Source organism: Eleutherodactylus coqui, chromosome 9 (genome assembly GCF_035609145.1).
Source record: "Eleutherodactylus coqui strain aEleCoq1 chromosome 9, aEleCoq1.hap1, whole genome shotgun sequence".
Taxonomy (NCBI): domain Eukaryota; kingdom Metazoa; phylum Chordata; class Amphibia; order Anura; family Eleutherodactylidae; genus Eleutherodactylus; species Eleutherodactylus coqui.
Genome location: NC_089845.1, coordinates 153,178,280 through 153,193,859, shown reverse-complemented (window position 1 = coordinate 153,193,859; position 15,580 = coordinate 153,178,280). Strand labels below are relative to the sequence as shown.

The 15,580-nt window shown below is 42.1% G+C and overlaps 1 protein-coding gene across 1 annotated transcript in view; it reads right to left on the bottom strand.

Annotated features, from left to right (window-relative positions):
• Positions 1–5,946: 5,946 nt before the first annotated feature.
• LOC136578557 (zinc finger protein 271-like) overlaps positions 5,947–15,580 on the bottom strand; it is a 53,997-nt gene continuing 44,363 nt past the window's right edge. The window contains exon 6 of the mRNA XM_066578692.1: positions 5,947–9,533. Coding sequence (XP_066434789.1) covers positions 9,107–9,533 — 427 coding nt within the window. The 3' untranslated portion in view covers positions 5,947–9,106. The remainder of the gene's footprint in view (positions 9,534–15,580) is intronic.

Sequence of the window (15,580 nt, the reverse complement as noted above, 5' to 3'; positions counted from 1 at the left end):
TGTTCATAGAATACAAAACCTATCTAATAAAGTAACTATCTATTGTTTGATTTTTTCCCACCTTGACTAAAACATACAGAGTACCAAAACAAAATATTTACGGGGGTAGAGGGTGGATGGGCTAGCGGGCAGGGTGTGATGAAGGGGCCTAGTTGGTATTCTGGTAAGGGGGCCTCTGAAAAAATGTGGGGGCCTTGCGCTTCCAAAGTTTCTTAATATATGTTAAACAATGCCTGTGTGCCTATCCAGAATATTTTTAATACGTATATCTAGAATAATTAATACATTTGTATGGAAGGGTTGCAGGCCAAGAATGAAACATGTAAAAAATTTTTTTTTTTTTTAACTTTTATTACCTTTTCGTTCCTTCTACTAATAAAAGTTTGCTGTTTTTTTTCACTCATCTTTACCTTCTTTTTAGTCCCCATACGGGAGTTGATTTGCAATCATTTGATCGCTCATGCAGTATTTTGACAGGCAGCCAATTAGGATGTGCGACAGACACACCTTGCTATGCATTCATTTATTTACCGTTATTTATCATATATGCGTAATATATATATATATTTATCATCCACTATTACATATACTGTATTTTCTGTTATACGTTTTATGCTATCATATATAAAAAAAATAACACATTTATTTTAATAAGACTGCCTATGACATTGTATGTTAAAAATCTTGTACCTAGAGGCCATTATACTTTTAGCGGTATACCTAGTGCTGATTGCTGGCTTCCACAGTATACGCTTTTCCTGTTTGTCTAGTCAGGAACAGGCCATAACCATTTTTATTTTTTACCATCAACATAGGGTCCATTTTTGTTGCCCACATATTTTCTGATGACACCATTTGGGGTTTATATGATGAACCTTTATTAAATACAGAAATTCTGCCTTTTTGTGGTAGTTTTGCTTCTATGACTTTCATTATGCGGTATAAATAACACAATAATGTTATTCTCTCGGTCAGTACAATTATAAGGATGCAAAATTTATAATTTTTTTGTTCTACTACTAAAATTTACCAGCGTACAGTGGGTTGGGTTATTGACCATCAATAGGACGTCATCCGCAAAAGTGTTCACTGAGATGTTGGTGTGGTATAGGTGGGCTGTTTGTTGTAAGGTTGGTGATTGGAAATGGTGCAGTAGGGGATCTAGAGAGAGGTTGAAGAGTAGGGGTGAAAGAGGGCATCCCTGTCTGGCCCCCCTGAATATATCTATGGGTTGTGTATTTTGCCCATTTATTGTAAAGATAGTGGATACATTAGCTTGGATATGGTGAATGAAGTTACAAAAGCTCAGACCAAAGTGTCTCTTTCGTAGGGTAGAATGCAGGAAGGCCCAAGATACCTTCATAGAACGTTTTTTTCCGCATAAAGGCTAAGTAGAAGTGTTTGGGGGGCTTTTGGGTATTTAGCCTCAATGGTGGCTGCCATGGCAGTCTGGATATTCTTGGTGAATTGTCTTTGGCCAGAAAAGCCTCTTTGGGATGGGTGAATAATAGTTTCTTTTGGAAGGGATAGGCCAGGAGTTTTGCTAAGTATTTATATTCACAGTTCAATAATTAAATTGGGTAATATGATAGTACCGATGTAGGGTCTTTGTTGGATTTAAGTATAAGGACAGTTATAGAGTTGAGGAGCGTGTCAACCTGAACATTGTGGGTTGAGATGTTATTATACAATTTTGTTAATGTGGGTATAAATTCTATTTGTAGGATTTTGCAGTCTTCATTACTATAACCGTCAGGGCCTGGGGTTTTGTTATTTGGCGAGTTTATCACCACTGCTCTTACTTCTTCAGAGGAGGATAGCGATTCCAGAAGGTCAGTTTGTTCCAACGTGAGTTTGCGTAGCTTAAGGGTGCCTTGCCGGACTTCAATATCATTTATGTTAGTGGGGGATGCCCTATATAAGTCTTCAAAATAGGTCTGCATAATCTCTTCTAAGTCTGCCTGTTGAAAGTGTTTGTCACCTGTTGTGGGGTTGGTTAGAGCTAGAATTGGTTTATGTTTTGTTTGCAAGTTAGTTATATGAGACAAAAGCTGGCCTGGTTTGTTGGCTTGTCGATAAAATTTATTTTGGTCTGATTTGGAGAGCCATAGCGCTTGGCTTTAAACAAAAGATTCCAATACTTGCTTTGTTTGGTCGTAGGACGTCTTGTTACGCTCAGAGGGGGAATGAGCATACTTCTGTTGGACAAATAATAAAGGAGAGTTGTAATTTGGAGAATTTAAGTTGTATCTGTTTGCATTTATGGGAGGTGTAGCTTATTATGTGTCCTTGTATTACTGGCTTAGAGGTTGCCCAAAATAAAGCGGTGTCATCTATGTGGCCAATATTATAATCAAGATAATTGGCATAGTGTGTTTTCAAAATAATTCCTGAAGTCTTCCGGGTTATACATGTATGAAGGGAAGGACCAGATTTTTGTTTTCCATTGTGGTACCCTACCGCAGAAGGATAAGAAAATCAGAGCATGGTCCGAGCTTACAATAGGGTGTATAGGGGCATCTGAGAATTTTTTAAATAGGAGGAATGATAGGATAAAAAGGCTATTCCTGAGAAGCTATGATGCGCTGAAGAGTAGCATGTGTATTCTCTTGAGGTGGTGATAACCGTGCGCCAGGGTTCACAAAGCGATAGTGTTTCCATGAGATGTAGGAGATACGTAGAGGCCTGTCTGTGTGTGTTATTTTGTGAAGATCTATCTAGAATTGGGTGAATCATGGTATTAAAGTCTCCTTCTATAATAAGGTTGGAGTCTTGCCAATCAACCTACTGTTGGATCATTAAGGAAGTGAGCTTTGCGAAAGTATTGGGCTGTTTAGGGGAGTATATATTAAAGAGGGTATAATGTTAATTGTAAATACAAACTTTTGGTAGTAGGTATCTACCCTACTCGTCTATGAGTTCTTCTTTAACAGAATATGTCAAGCCCCTACGGAAGAGGTCCACAGAGGGGTCCCTGTATTGGGCCTCCATTGCATCTCCTGCAGGTAGATAATATCAGGTTGAAGGCATTTTAAGTGATTCAAAACCTTCTTTCAATTGATTGGTGTGTTGAGGCGTGACACATTCCATGACATCATATTAATGTCAGTTGGAGTTGAGTATTCTTGTCCTGGTGTGTCTTCTATATTTGTGGTCATGATAAGTGATTTGGGTTGTGTATTGTGCAGTTGTGGTGTATCTTACCCCCCCCCCCATCCCCGTTGTCCCAACAAGCGACGGAAGGGCCAATTGGGGCGTGACAGAGAACCCGCATGCCACCAGTCTAGATCTATGGAGCAGCAGAAGAGAGAAACATATTAGTGCTAACATATAATCAACAAAAACATAAAGAAACATATTCATAAGTTAACTTTTAAACTGGTATGAGGCCTAAATAGCGAGGAAAGGGAAAAGCAAGTTCACATTGCAGTCCAAAGTTATAAATATCGTATCAAAATGTGAGATACGCACATCTTCCAAATGATGGTTTATTGTGGTAGGTCATCCTCCTGGAGGCGGAAATGTTGGTGTGTTGAGTGGGGATCATCAAAGATCAATTGTTAGCAGTTTATCCTGCACATTTAGTTTAGCAGAAAACAATAGCTAGAACTTTATTTCCTTTTCATGGAGATGGCGGAAAATTGGGCAAAAGGCTTTACAATTTAGGGAGACTGAGTCAGAGACATCCTAGAATATTAAGACCCTAAAATCTCTGTTCCTCTAACAGGTTGGTGACAGTAATTTCTGAGAATTTTTTCTTTTATTGCCCAGTTAAGCTATTTTGCAATTACCTGTCTGGGGCGTTGACTTGCATTAGATGATCTGGGGTGAGTTTGCTCTATGGTAGTTTCATCAAGAGGGATGTCAAATGAAAGGGCCTTGGGGAGTTCTTCTGTTAAAAGGACAGTGAGGTCATTTCCCACAATGTTTTTTGGGATGCCCGCAAAGCATAGTGTTACGTGTGCTGCTGGAAGCACAGTAGTACAACATGTCTCAGCACACGTAACACACAGATTATTCCTGCAGTCTCAGTTTTCCAGGTCTTCCAGTTTTTCTCCCAGCGCAAGTTTGTTTTCTTGACATCTGGTGACTGTTTGTTCCAAATTAGAGACTTTTATCTCATAGGTGTTCACTTTGTTCTCCAGATCTGTGATTTTTTTGAACATTTCTATTGAGGTATGGAGCATCTCCAGTCTCTTATCAAATATTGGCATCAAAAGTCTTGATACTTCTTGCACCACTGAGGTGGCTTGTGGAGGCTCAAAAGGTCAATGCATGAGTAGGGCTGTGACTTGGAGATGATTGGAGAGATATTAAGTTATTGTCCAGAATGGAGTTTTGCGAAAGATGTTGATCCTGGGCTAGCTACGAGGGGATCTCGTAGGGAATTTGAAGTAAATTTGTCTCTTCTGCCTTTGGATCGCGTCATGGTTCAGTTGCTTTTGTTTCCCAAGGCGAGCTGGGTGGGACACTGTCGGGAAGGCCGGGGCGTACTACTTGCGTCGGACGTCCGCAGATATTTTTCCATAATCTGGCATCACAGACTAGCAGAGAAAATGCTCAGTGGCCCTCGGGCCTTAAGAAGATGCATCTCCTCTTCTTGAAGGGAATGTGCGCATCCCGTCACAGGGTTTACTTCTTATAGTTTTGCGTGGGCTGCAATGTGTGTGCAGGTCTACTCAGGATGCATTGTATTTGGAGAGTTTATGTTAGTTGCTAGTGTTCATGCCACTTCAGCAATATTGGTAAGGTCGGAGGCTGTAGCGTTGGGCAGTAACAGGATACAGGGGTTCTGTCAGGTATAGGGCGTAACACCCCGGGGTCTTCAGAGATAAAATGTGACCATACATGATGATTCACTTCTGGAGGTCCCAAAGGTCCTCTTTTAAGAAATTTTGTGGCTTAGCACCCTCTGGCTTTCAGGTTTGGCTGCGTATATCGGATGATAAGTGTCCCTCTAAGGTTTCAGGGCCTGCTTTTCTGTTTGGGGTCTGCTTCAGGTCAGCTGTGTGGCTATCGGGGGTCTTGCAGTGGGTTACGACCGCTGCATGGGGGAGTTGGTTGTGCTTAAGCGCCTGGTGACCTGTGTGGCTAAGGGTGCAGTATAGGGTCTTTCCTCCACCAGGAAGAGTGTCCTATATGTGATCAGTCGCACCCAGGAATATTTTTTTCCCTTAAAAATTGGCTTCTACCTCATTGAGATTTTTTTATTTTGCCTTCCTCTGGATCAACATTAGGGGGGTAAAAGGCTAAATTGGATTGACATATGTCTTTTTTTTTGGCGTTACACACAATGTTACATCATTAAGCCACCCTGGTTGTTGCTCGGTTGCACACTAATCTCTAGAGCTAGTGTTATGGTAAATTTGATTTTCCGGCGAATTTCACCAAAAATCAGTTCGGTCATACACAATTACATCTTGCGAAAATCCTGGTGATTTTGTCATCTGGCTGGTCAGAACGAGCAATAATAATTATGCAGCGATCCCACAGAATTACATTAGCATATATTTATACCACCTGGTAAAAGCTGTAAAGGAAAAAGCAATGCCAGAATTGCTGTTTTTGATCATCACTATACCTCCTAACAACAAAATAAAGAGATCAAAAATTCACATACAGCCCAAAATGGAACCGATGAAAACATCAACTCATCCTGCAAAAAGAACCCCTTAGATGAAATAGTCAAAAAAAGAAACTGTCTAAATATAAACAATTATTCTTGTGCAAAATGAGTAAAAAAGAAATGAAAAAAATTATATTGTGCAACTATAATGGCCTGCAGAATAAGCAGATCAGATTTTACCATACAGAGTTTTATATATTTTTTTAACAGCTTGGCTCCTAAAAACAAAAAGTAAAGCAATCGGATCAAATGCTCGCACCCCAAAATGCTAACAATGAAACGTCATAGATGGGAAAAATAAAACACTTAGGTTCTCGGAGTATGGAAACGAAAATTTATTAAGGAGAAACAGTACAACAAAGTCACCTATATGAATGTGGCATCACCGTAATCATACCGACCCGCAGAATAAAGTACGAGGCAGCTTGTCAGTTTGAACATGGTGCCTAAACTGTTGACATCATGTTATGGAGTAGGAGGAGCTGAACAGATTGATATACTCTTGTAGGTACAGTCATACACAGATAGCTGTCAATCACTGATAGGACCGCCCATTGGACTCTTCAGCTCAGAATGTGCAGAGGTTTAAATGCATAAAGTCCTAAAACTATAAATCAATCTGCTCAGTTCCTCCTTCTCTATAAGATGCTGTCTGCAGTTTCGGAACCTGTCACACCCCCATAAACTAAGTTATGATTAGGGAACATGACACGGAGACGGGTAATTATTTTTTATGCTCCCAAAATCCAGCGCTGTTACCTGGTGCCTGGAGTCCCATGCGTGCGGTCTCCCATAGGCTTGTATGGAAAAAGATACTCACGGGACTCCGGAAAGAGTAACATTTTCCTGCGATCTTCACCAGATGACAGCGCTGGATTACGAGAGCGAGTATAAAAAAATACATCACCCAGCTCCCTGTCACGTCCCTTAACAGCACCATAACTCAGTTTATGCTGCTGTGGGGATGTGACAGGCTCCCTTTAATATGTCATTTATACCACACATTGAAGGTAATAACAATGAAACCAGTAGAACAATGACGGAATTATTGGTTTTCCTACTCCCTCCCGCCCCCCAAAAATTATTAAGCCCTGATGTACTCCGTACAGCATACATACATCGCTACTAGAGATGAGCGAGCATAATCGCTAAGGGCAATTACTCGAGCGAGCATTGCCCTTAGCGAATACCTGCCTGCTCGGGAGCAAAGATTCGGGTGCCGGCAGGGGAGAGCGGGGAGGGAACGGCGGGGAAATCTCTCTCTCCCTCTCTCCTCCCCGCACTCCCCTGCTCACTCCTGCAACTCACCGCTCCCCCGCACCAGCAGGTGAATCTTTTCTTCCGAGCGAGCAGGTACTCGCTAAGGGCAATGCTCGCTCGAGTAATTACCCTTAGCGAGTATGCTCGCTCATCTCTAATCCCTACTTTATAAACTGACATACCAGTAAGACCCTAAACAAAACTATTACTTCTTATTTCCCTAGATAAATACACTTAAGGGTGTAGTTTCCAGAATGGAGTCACTTTTGGGGGGGGTGTCCACTTTGCTGGTACGTCACAGGCTCTGCAAATGCGGCATGGTGTCCAAACATTATTCCAGCAAAATCTGCGCTCCTTTCCGTCTGAGCCTTGCTGTGAATCCAAGCAGCAGTTCTGGCCACATCTGGGGTATTTCTGTGCTCAGGAGAAATTGTGTAACAAATTGTGGAGCGATTCTTCTTTTATCGCCCCTTGCAAAATGTAACAATTTTTGGACAAACCTAATTTTTTAATTTTTTATTTTCATTTATTTTCAAAGCCCAATTCTAAAACCTCTATGGAATAAAAACCTTTACTATAACCTAGAGGGGTGTCGTTTCCAAAATGGGGTCTTTCGAGGCGGATTTCTTATCTCTCAGCAGCTCAAAGCCTCTGCAAACTTGAAATGATGCCTGAAAAGGGCCCCAATAAAAGGGATGCCCCATAATCCACAAAGTGCTCCTTCATCTTTGAGTCCTGTGTTTGAGTCATGGTACGCACTAAGGTCACATGTGGGATATTTCTGAAAACTGCGGATTCAGGGTAATAAATATTGAGATTTATTGGCCAACTCCTGCTGTGTTACAGAAAAAAATATTGTTCCACATCTGCAAGAAAAAGAACTTTTTAAATTCTTCTTCCACTTTGCTTTAGTTCCTGTGAAACGCCTGTGGAACTAACAGACCTTGTAAATGCAGTTTTGAAAACTTTTAGAGGTGCAGTTTTTAAAATAAAATGACTTATGGTGGTTTTCTAATTTATAGGCCTTCTTAAAGTCACTTCAGAATTAAAGGATTCCCTTAAAAAATAGATTTGGGATATTTTCTTCCAAATTAGAAACATTACCCAAATTCTTATAAGATTTCTGATGTCTAAAATAAATAAAAGGACTCTTAGGATTTTAAAAAAAATGTAGCGACTAAAATTATTACTGCATAAAGAGAAAAATGTCAGATTTAAGAAACAGAGCTTGGTCAGGAAGACCAAAACTAACTGCAGGGGGGTTGGGTTAAATATTTCTAAACCCATGTAAATGTAAAAAAAAGAAGTCTAGATTAAAATATACCCCTCAGAGACTCATAGAAATAAAATAGCCTAACCCAACTAAGATGGGGAAATATGCCAATAATGGTGCTGTTTGTAGTATTGGATAAAGAAGGCCCAGTCATGGGGAATTTTTCCTGGTTCAGATTAGGTTAGCCGACATCTGACCCTATTAATCCCCATACCCAGTCACCCATTTTAACGCTAACAAAAAGCCACAGAGCATCCGCCCAGAGAAGGGTGACCCAGTCGAGATCCTGCCTAACTAGATTCACCAGCACTGATAGAACTTCATTCCCACAATGCCAGACTTCAGTAAGACTACTCTCAGATGCTACGACTGAAGTGTCAACTGGAATGTGTCAAACATAATAAATAAGCCTGAAATGTCATTAATTCTGGTAACGTATGTACAGTTGTGTCCAAGAGGTTTGACACTCACAAATTTTGGTTTTCACAAAGTTCGCTGCTTCAGTGTTTTTAGATCTTTTGTCAGATATTTCTGTGGTTACTGACGTTCAATCATAAGCATTTCTTAGGTGCTTAAACTTTTGACAAATACATCAAGTTTAGGTAAAAACTCAGTATTTACAGTGTTGACGCTTATTTTTCAAGACTTCTGCGATTCACCCAGGCATGCTGAATATCAGCTTCTGAGCCAAATCCTGACTGATGGCAACCCATTCTTCCTAAACAGAAATTGCTTTTGCACGATGTTTAGACACCGTTTTCTATTCATGACAGTGTCCTTAGGCAAAATTGTGAGTTCTCACATTCTGCACACGTAAATGGCTTCTTTCCTGTGTGACTTCTCCCATGCTTCGAAGATCGGATTCATCTCTAAAGCATTTCCCACATTCAGAACATGAATGTAACTCATCTCATGTGTGAATTCTCTCATGTTTAACATAACCCGATTTATCTGTAAAGCGTTTCACAGAGTGAACATGAATATGGCTTTTCTCTTGTGTGAATTATGCAACATTTTCCACAGTTAGAACATGAAAACGTCTTCTCTCCTGTGTGATTTTTCTGATGTGCAACAAGACTTGATCTATGTCTAAAAAATATCCCACATTCAGAACATGTAAATGGTTTCTCCCCTGTGTGGATTCTCTCATGTATAATTAGGGTTGATTTCTCTATAAAACATTTGCCACATTTAGAACATGAATACGGTTTCTCTCCTGTGTGAATTCTCTCATGCCTATCGAGGTGTGATTTTCTTCTAAAACATTTCCCACATTCAGAGCAGGAGTACGGCTTAACCCCTGTGTGAATTCTCCTGTGTGTACAAAGAGTGGAGTTTTTTGTAAACCGTTTCCCACATTCACCACATTGAAACCTCTTTCCCTCTTCCGGACCAGCACTTGTGGTAACAACCTGTGACTGGTCAGGGGACGGTTCCTCATGATTAGGAGGAATATATGATAGATCCGTAATGTGAAGTCCTGGATGTACATTAAGGATAATGAGGTTTTCTGCTGAAGAGTGCTGCAGGATATCTTTATCTTCTACTTTATAACTTACTGATAACAGGACTTTTCCCTCCGAGCTCTTACTGGGATTTCCTGTTAGGATTAAAAATAAATTTTGTAATTTGTTTTAAGCCTACAAAATAGACAAATTTATAATTTTTCTATTAACTTGGAAACAAACATGTAGTTTGTGATGTAATATATGGAGTCAAAGCTAAAAATTGAGAAGTCCAGAAGTGTATTCATCAGGAAGAAGTAAAAGTCCTTCCTTTATATTTCCCATTTCTTATGAATCCCCTTCTGACTTTGCCTCAACAAGTTGCATCAAAAACTGCATGCTTGATTCTACATGTGACAAAGGAAGCCAGCTTTAAGAACCAGAACTATCTTATTCAGCAAGCTTGTACTCATCCTGCTCCAACAATGGTGCAATGAGTAGATAAAAATGTCATAATTAGAGATGAGCGAGCGTACTCGGATAAGCACTACTCGCTCGAGTAATTGGCTTTATCCGAGTATCGCTGTGCTCGGGTCTAAAGATTCGGGTGCCGCTGCGGCTGACAGGTGAGTCGCAGCGGGGAGCAGGGGAGAGCGGGCGGGAGAGAAGGAGAGAAAGATCTTACCTCCGTTCCTCCCCGCTCTCCCCTGCAGCTCCCCGCTCCGTGCCGGCACCCGAATCTTCAGACCCGAGCACAGCGATACTCGGATAAAGCAGATTACTCGAGCGAGTAGTGCTTATCCGAGTACGCTCGCTCATCTCTAGTCATAATGTATTAATTATTTAAAAGAGAAAGAACTGGCAAACAGATGTTAACCCCTAAAAACATGGCTTGGTTTGGGCATAAGGACGCAACGATTTTTGGGGGGGATTTTCATCTTTACTTCATAGGCACGATCATAGGCACTGGCAAAGCAGGACGACTGTATCTGGCATCCTGTTTCCATGGCAACCTGCCGGCCCTCTGCAATTACATTGCTAGGGTCAGATGACATCACAGAGGGAGCATATTTTTTTTTGTTATATGCGATTCCTGCCTGATAAAGCTTTATATACAACTAAAGCTCCTTTTTCATGGAGAGATGTGCAGCCGACCAGTGAGCATTATTATGCTTGGTAAAAATCAGTGCTCAACTGACAAACATAGTAGCTGACAAATGTAGTTAGGAGTCCAGTTAGCGTTACTATTGGGGATTCAGAGCATTCTCCCTATCAGTGTGCATACTGTATAGAGCTGTCAATCACTGATAGGAGTTCACTGGGTGGTCCTAAGTCCAAAATGAGTAGAAGTTTAAATGAATAAATTACTAGCTCTACTGAATTTGAAAGCGTTGCGGAATACGTTGGCGCAATACCAATAAAGACTATTATTAATATCTCTATCCACTCAGCATCTCCTGCTCTATACCATACTGCTGGCTGATTAGACACCAGGTTTAATGTGTCAGATCACCTTTAAAAGGGGCTGCCCCACATCTAATTCTTTGTTGCAGAAAGAAACGGCTCTGCACAGTGCACAGTGGCCCAGGTTGGTACTGCATGCTTAGTCCTATAAAAGTAAATGCTACTCAGCTTGCAGTACCAACCTGGGCCACACCTTGAAATTCACTTTCTCCATTCATTATTACATACCTGGGGTAACATCTACTGGAATCTCCTCCTTCACGTCTCTCATAGACGGGTGATCGTCCATCATCCGCTCTTCTTCTACCTTCACTTTAATACCAGTCAGATCTTCCCCCTGATTAATCATATGTAATAATTTAGTACAATACAGTAGAGAGGAGGGAAATCTAACAGACCACCAGAACAGACCCCCAAAATCTATGACTGCACTATCCCCCCTATATAGATCTGGTACAGGGCTGAGCATCATCTACCTGATGGTTTTCTGGTACATTGGGATCTTCCTCTGGAAAGTTCTGGGAATACAGAGGATGGGGACATCTCTTCGGGGGATTTCTCCTACTGGCTCTATCTTCGACATTGGGCTCTTCATCTGGACAGCCCTGGGAATACAGAGGATGGGGACATCTCTCCGGGGAATTTCTCCTACTGGCTCCATCTGCGACATCGGGGACTTCCTCTGGACAGTCCTGGGAATACAGCGGACGGGGACATCTCTCCGGGGAATCTCTCCTACTGGCTCCATCTGTGGGGACACAAGCACACAGTGATGACTACACGAGGCCCTGTATATCTATATATCACACACTGCTCTCAGCACCTTCACTTCTATACCAACATTATACAGTCAGCCCCACAATGAGATCCCCAGCTCGGAGCTGCTGCTCCATACAGAGACTCAGCCTTCACTCCTTCCTAAGAGTCACATTTTCAGCAGGAGCAAGGGACTCAGACATTGCTGGATTGAATAAGCAATGAAAAAGAACTCTGTTCGAAACATGTAAGCGCAAAAAACTTTTTCGGAAGATGTTTTTTTAACCATGAGGTCTAAATAAAATACTGTTTTAATTCTGGTATACATGGAAGTGCCAGAGGTTCTGTATTCTAGGGTATTGAATACATATAAGTCTCTCAATGTCCATATACCATACTGTTCCCATACGTGTGTGTAATGCAAGGAGTACAACTCCGAGAGTCCAGATGTATGCCACAGGGGCGTATCAGCCACTATATCAGTGCATTTACAGATTTAGGCTATCCTCTTGCCTCTGGCAATTTTCTTGGAAATTGTTTGTTTAGCCAGGTATACCCTAAGGCTGTCTCCTTTTCTTACAATCAGTATTTACAGATTAACTTGGATCGTCTCCAAATCGGTGAAGCCAGTTTATGTATAGAAAGCAGTTTACCAGGTTTCCAATACCGCCCACAAGCTAAGAATTTTTAAGAAATGCGCCAAATGAGCCTTTCAAGTAGAGAGACAATCATCTCCAAGCCGACAACTCAATTTAATAAGTTGACTAGCCACATAGTATACAAACAGGTCCGGAAGCACACCCCTCAAGGCTTGTCTTGGTCTTTGAAGGGTAGAGATTCGTAGCTTAGGACGGAAACTACCTCAAATAAAGAAAGCCATAATAGAGTCCATTGACCTAAAAAAAAAACACACAAAAAAACAGCATGGTAACAGCGTTGAGGTAGTGTCATGTCTGTTTCCTGAGATCTGTGGTTCTACAGGTTCTCTGGAGTTCTCCTGCTCAGGTGTGGGGGATTGTGCTGACTGGGTGTGTGTGTGTCAGCCAATCACTCTAGGTCAGTACACATAAAAGCTGTCTTCCCAGGTGTGGGTGGAGTCAGCTGCCTTCCCAGGTGTGGGTGGAGTCAGCTGCCTTCCCAGGTGTGGGTGGAGTCAGCTGCCTTCCCAGGTGTGGGTGGAGTCAGCTGTCTTCCCAGGTGTGGGTGGAGTCAGCTGCCTTCCCAGGTGTGGGTGGAGTCAGCTGTCTTCCCAGGTGTGGGTGGAGTCAGCTGTCTTCCCAGGTGTGGGTGGAGTCAGCTGCCTTCCCAGGTGTGGGTGTGGTCAGCTTTCTCTGTTTGCATTCTCTCACTGTGTGTGGTGTGAGCAGGTTCTATGTGTGGTGGCTGCAAGAAAGGTTTGTGTTTGTTTGGTTATGTCGCTGGACTCCTGGTTAGTGTAGGGGCTAGCAGTATAGCCAAAAGAATGACGTGGCCCACTAGTTTCCATATTTTGGTCAAAATGTCAACAAATACCTGGCATTTATAGCATTAAAATATGCTACTAGTGTTTGCGTATTGGCTGCTGTATGGTGTGATTATGGCTCTGTGTGTCTTCTTATCCCGTGCAGTTGTCCATGTTGGTGGTAGCATGTGTATGCGTCCTAGCCTGGGTGAGTGTGTTCCCAGGGGCAGCAAGGGCCCAGATCTGGAGACAGCTAGGTCGCCCTTTATTAGGGCGATGTCCCCGCTGAGGTAGATCCTTGCTCATCTTCCTTTGTAGAAGATAGGGAGAGGTGTTAATCGGTGGTTGTTTCACCTGATGTTCCCTATCCTTGGTAACTTTTGTGTTGGCCCAATGCTCACTTGCTTACACGAACGTAACAGGTATGTTGTAAAATATAGATGCATTTAGGTAGCACTATCATTATTAGGTTGATACGACCAGCCACTGAAAGTGGTAGTCACTCCCAAATCTTGAATTTTTTTTAGAAATTATATATTAAAGGGTATACATTATGGTCAACAGAGCACTTAAAAAGTTAGAAGAAACTTGGATTTCTAAATATCTAAATGAGTCGTTAACCTGAAGGCCACACAGTGAGCCAACATTACTTAACCCTAGTTACTGTTAGGTCTAACAGACAAAGGCGCCGTCCTGACTTCTGAGTCTGCCTCTTCCAGCATCCACAGGGTTACTGTGTCTGGCTTCTCCACCTAGCTGATGGTGATTTGCAATTATCCTCCTCTCTAACCTTCCCAGACCTTTCTCAGAATGCTTAGTGGTGTTGTGTTATTCCTTGCATGACTGCATGTGAGCTGCTGCTGCAGCTATCCTGGTTGCATCCAGTTCTTTGTGCATGCTTTTGCTGGATGGTATTGTGTTTCCGTTTTTATCCAGCTTTCTGTCTGTGCTACTTGTCCGTTGTCCGTCTCCTGTGTCTGTTACCGCTGTATAGGATCATGTTCTGCTTTCACTACACATCCACTCTTCCCTCCTCCATAACTGCTCAGCTCGGAGCAACTGACCCTTGGTTTCTGTATTCACCAGGTAGGTAGGGGCAACTAGGAGTTAGGGATGGGCAAGGCGGCCTGGACCTCCCCACCTTCAGGGTTACCTCCAGGTGAGGGTTACTTAGCCCATCCTAGTTCAGGGTCAAGTCCGTTCTCAGCCGTTGTACTGAGTGCCAGATAGGATTAGATTTACGGAGAATGTTTTTTCCACATGTTTTTTATGGTGTCAGCACCAGAAGACACCCTTGTGTTTGTCTAAAATTGTGACTTAGATACAGATACTTACCAATCAGTGCAGAAATCTGGAATTTTGAAATGTTCCCTTACTTTTCATTGCAACTGTATACAATCCTCCTTACCTTGTGATGTAAGGGTCTGGTGATCCTCCATCATGACCTCCTCGTACAAATCCTTCTGTCCTCCTATATACTCCCACTCCTCCATGGAGAAATAGACAGCCACATCCTGACACCTTATAGGAACCTGACAACACAATATCCGGTCATCACCCAGACCCCTCCTGTTACTGTATAATGTCCCCCATCCCCCGCAGCATCACCTCTCCGGTCAGCAGCTCCATCATCTTGTTGGTGAGCTCTAGGATCTTCTGCTCATGTATCGGAGAGGGAGGCTCTGTGATGGGGAAATGACTCCTGCTCCATCCTCCTGACTCCTGGAGATGGATGATGGGAGTCACACCGTCCCCCGATGTCTTCTTCACTATTGTGTAATCCTGTGTATGGAGAGACACTGAGAAATATCATCATGTACACAATAATAAGTGACGTCACATCCCCCTTTCTGGAGGATTACAATCTGCCCCCCGTCCACCCAAACTGCCCTCATTACACTGCAAACTAGGAAATACCACTGCTGCCCTCACATTGTGGAAGAACTCTATCAGGTTACTCCAGATCCTCCTGGAGACCTCATCTCCTAAATTCTATACTCATCCTACCATCTTAGAAGAAATGTACAGCAGCCATAAAATCAAGTATTACTTTTATGAAAGAGGGAATAATCTGGAACCTGCCTGCTGTATGGCTGGAAAAAAAGACACAAGTCTATCCAGTTCAGCCAATTCTCCTGCCATGTAAATCCAGAGGAAGACAAAAAAATTTATGAAGACCAAAAGTAAATTTTCTTCATTCTAGGAAAAAATTACTTCCAGACTCCAAATTTGTCATTAAGAATAAATCCTGGAATCAGCGACCTATCTCTAGTAATGATAACCTGTAATAGTTCTAAGATGTCCAGGCCCCTTTT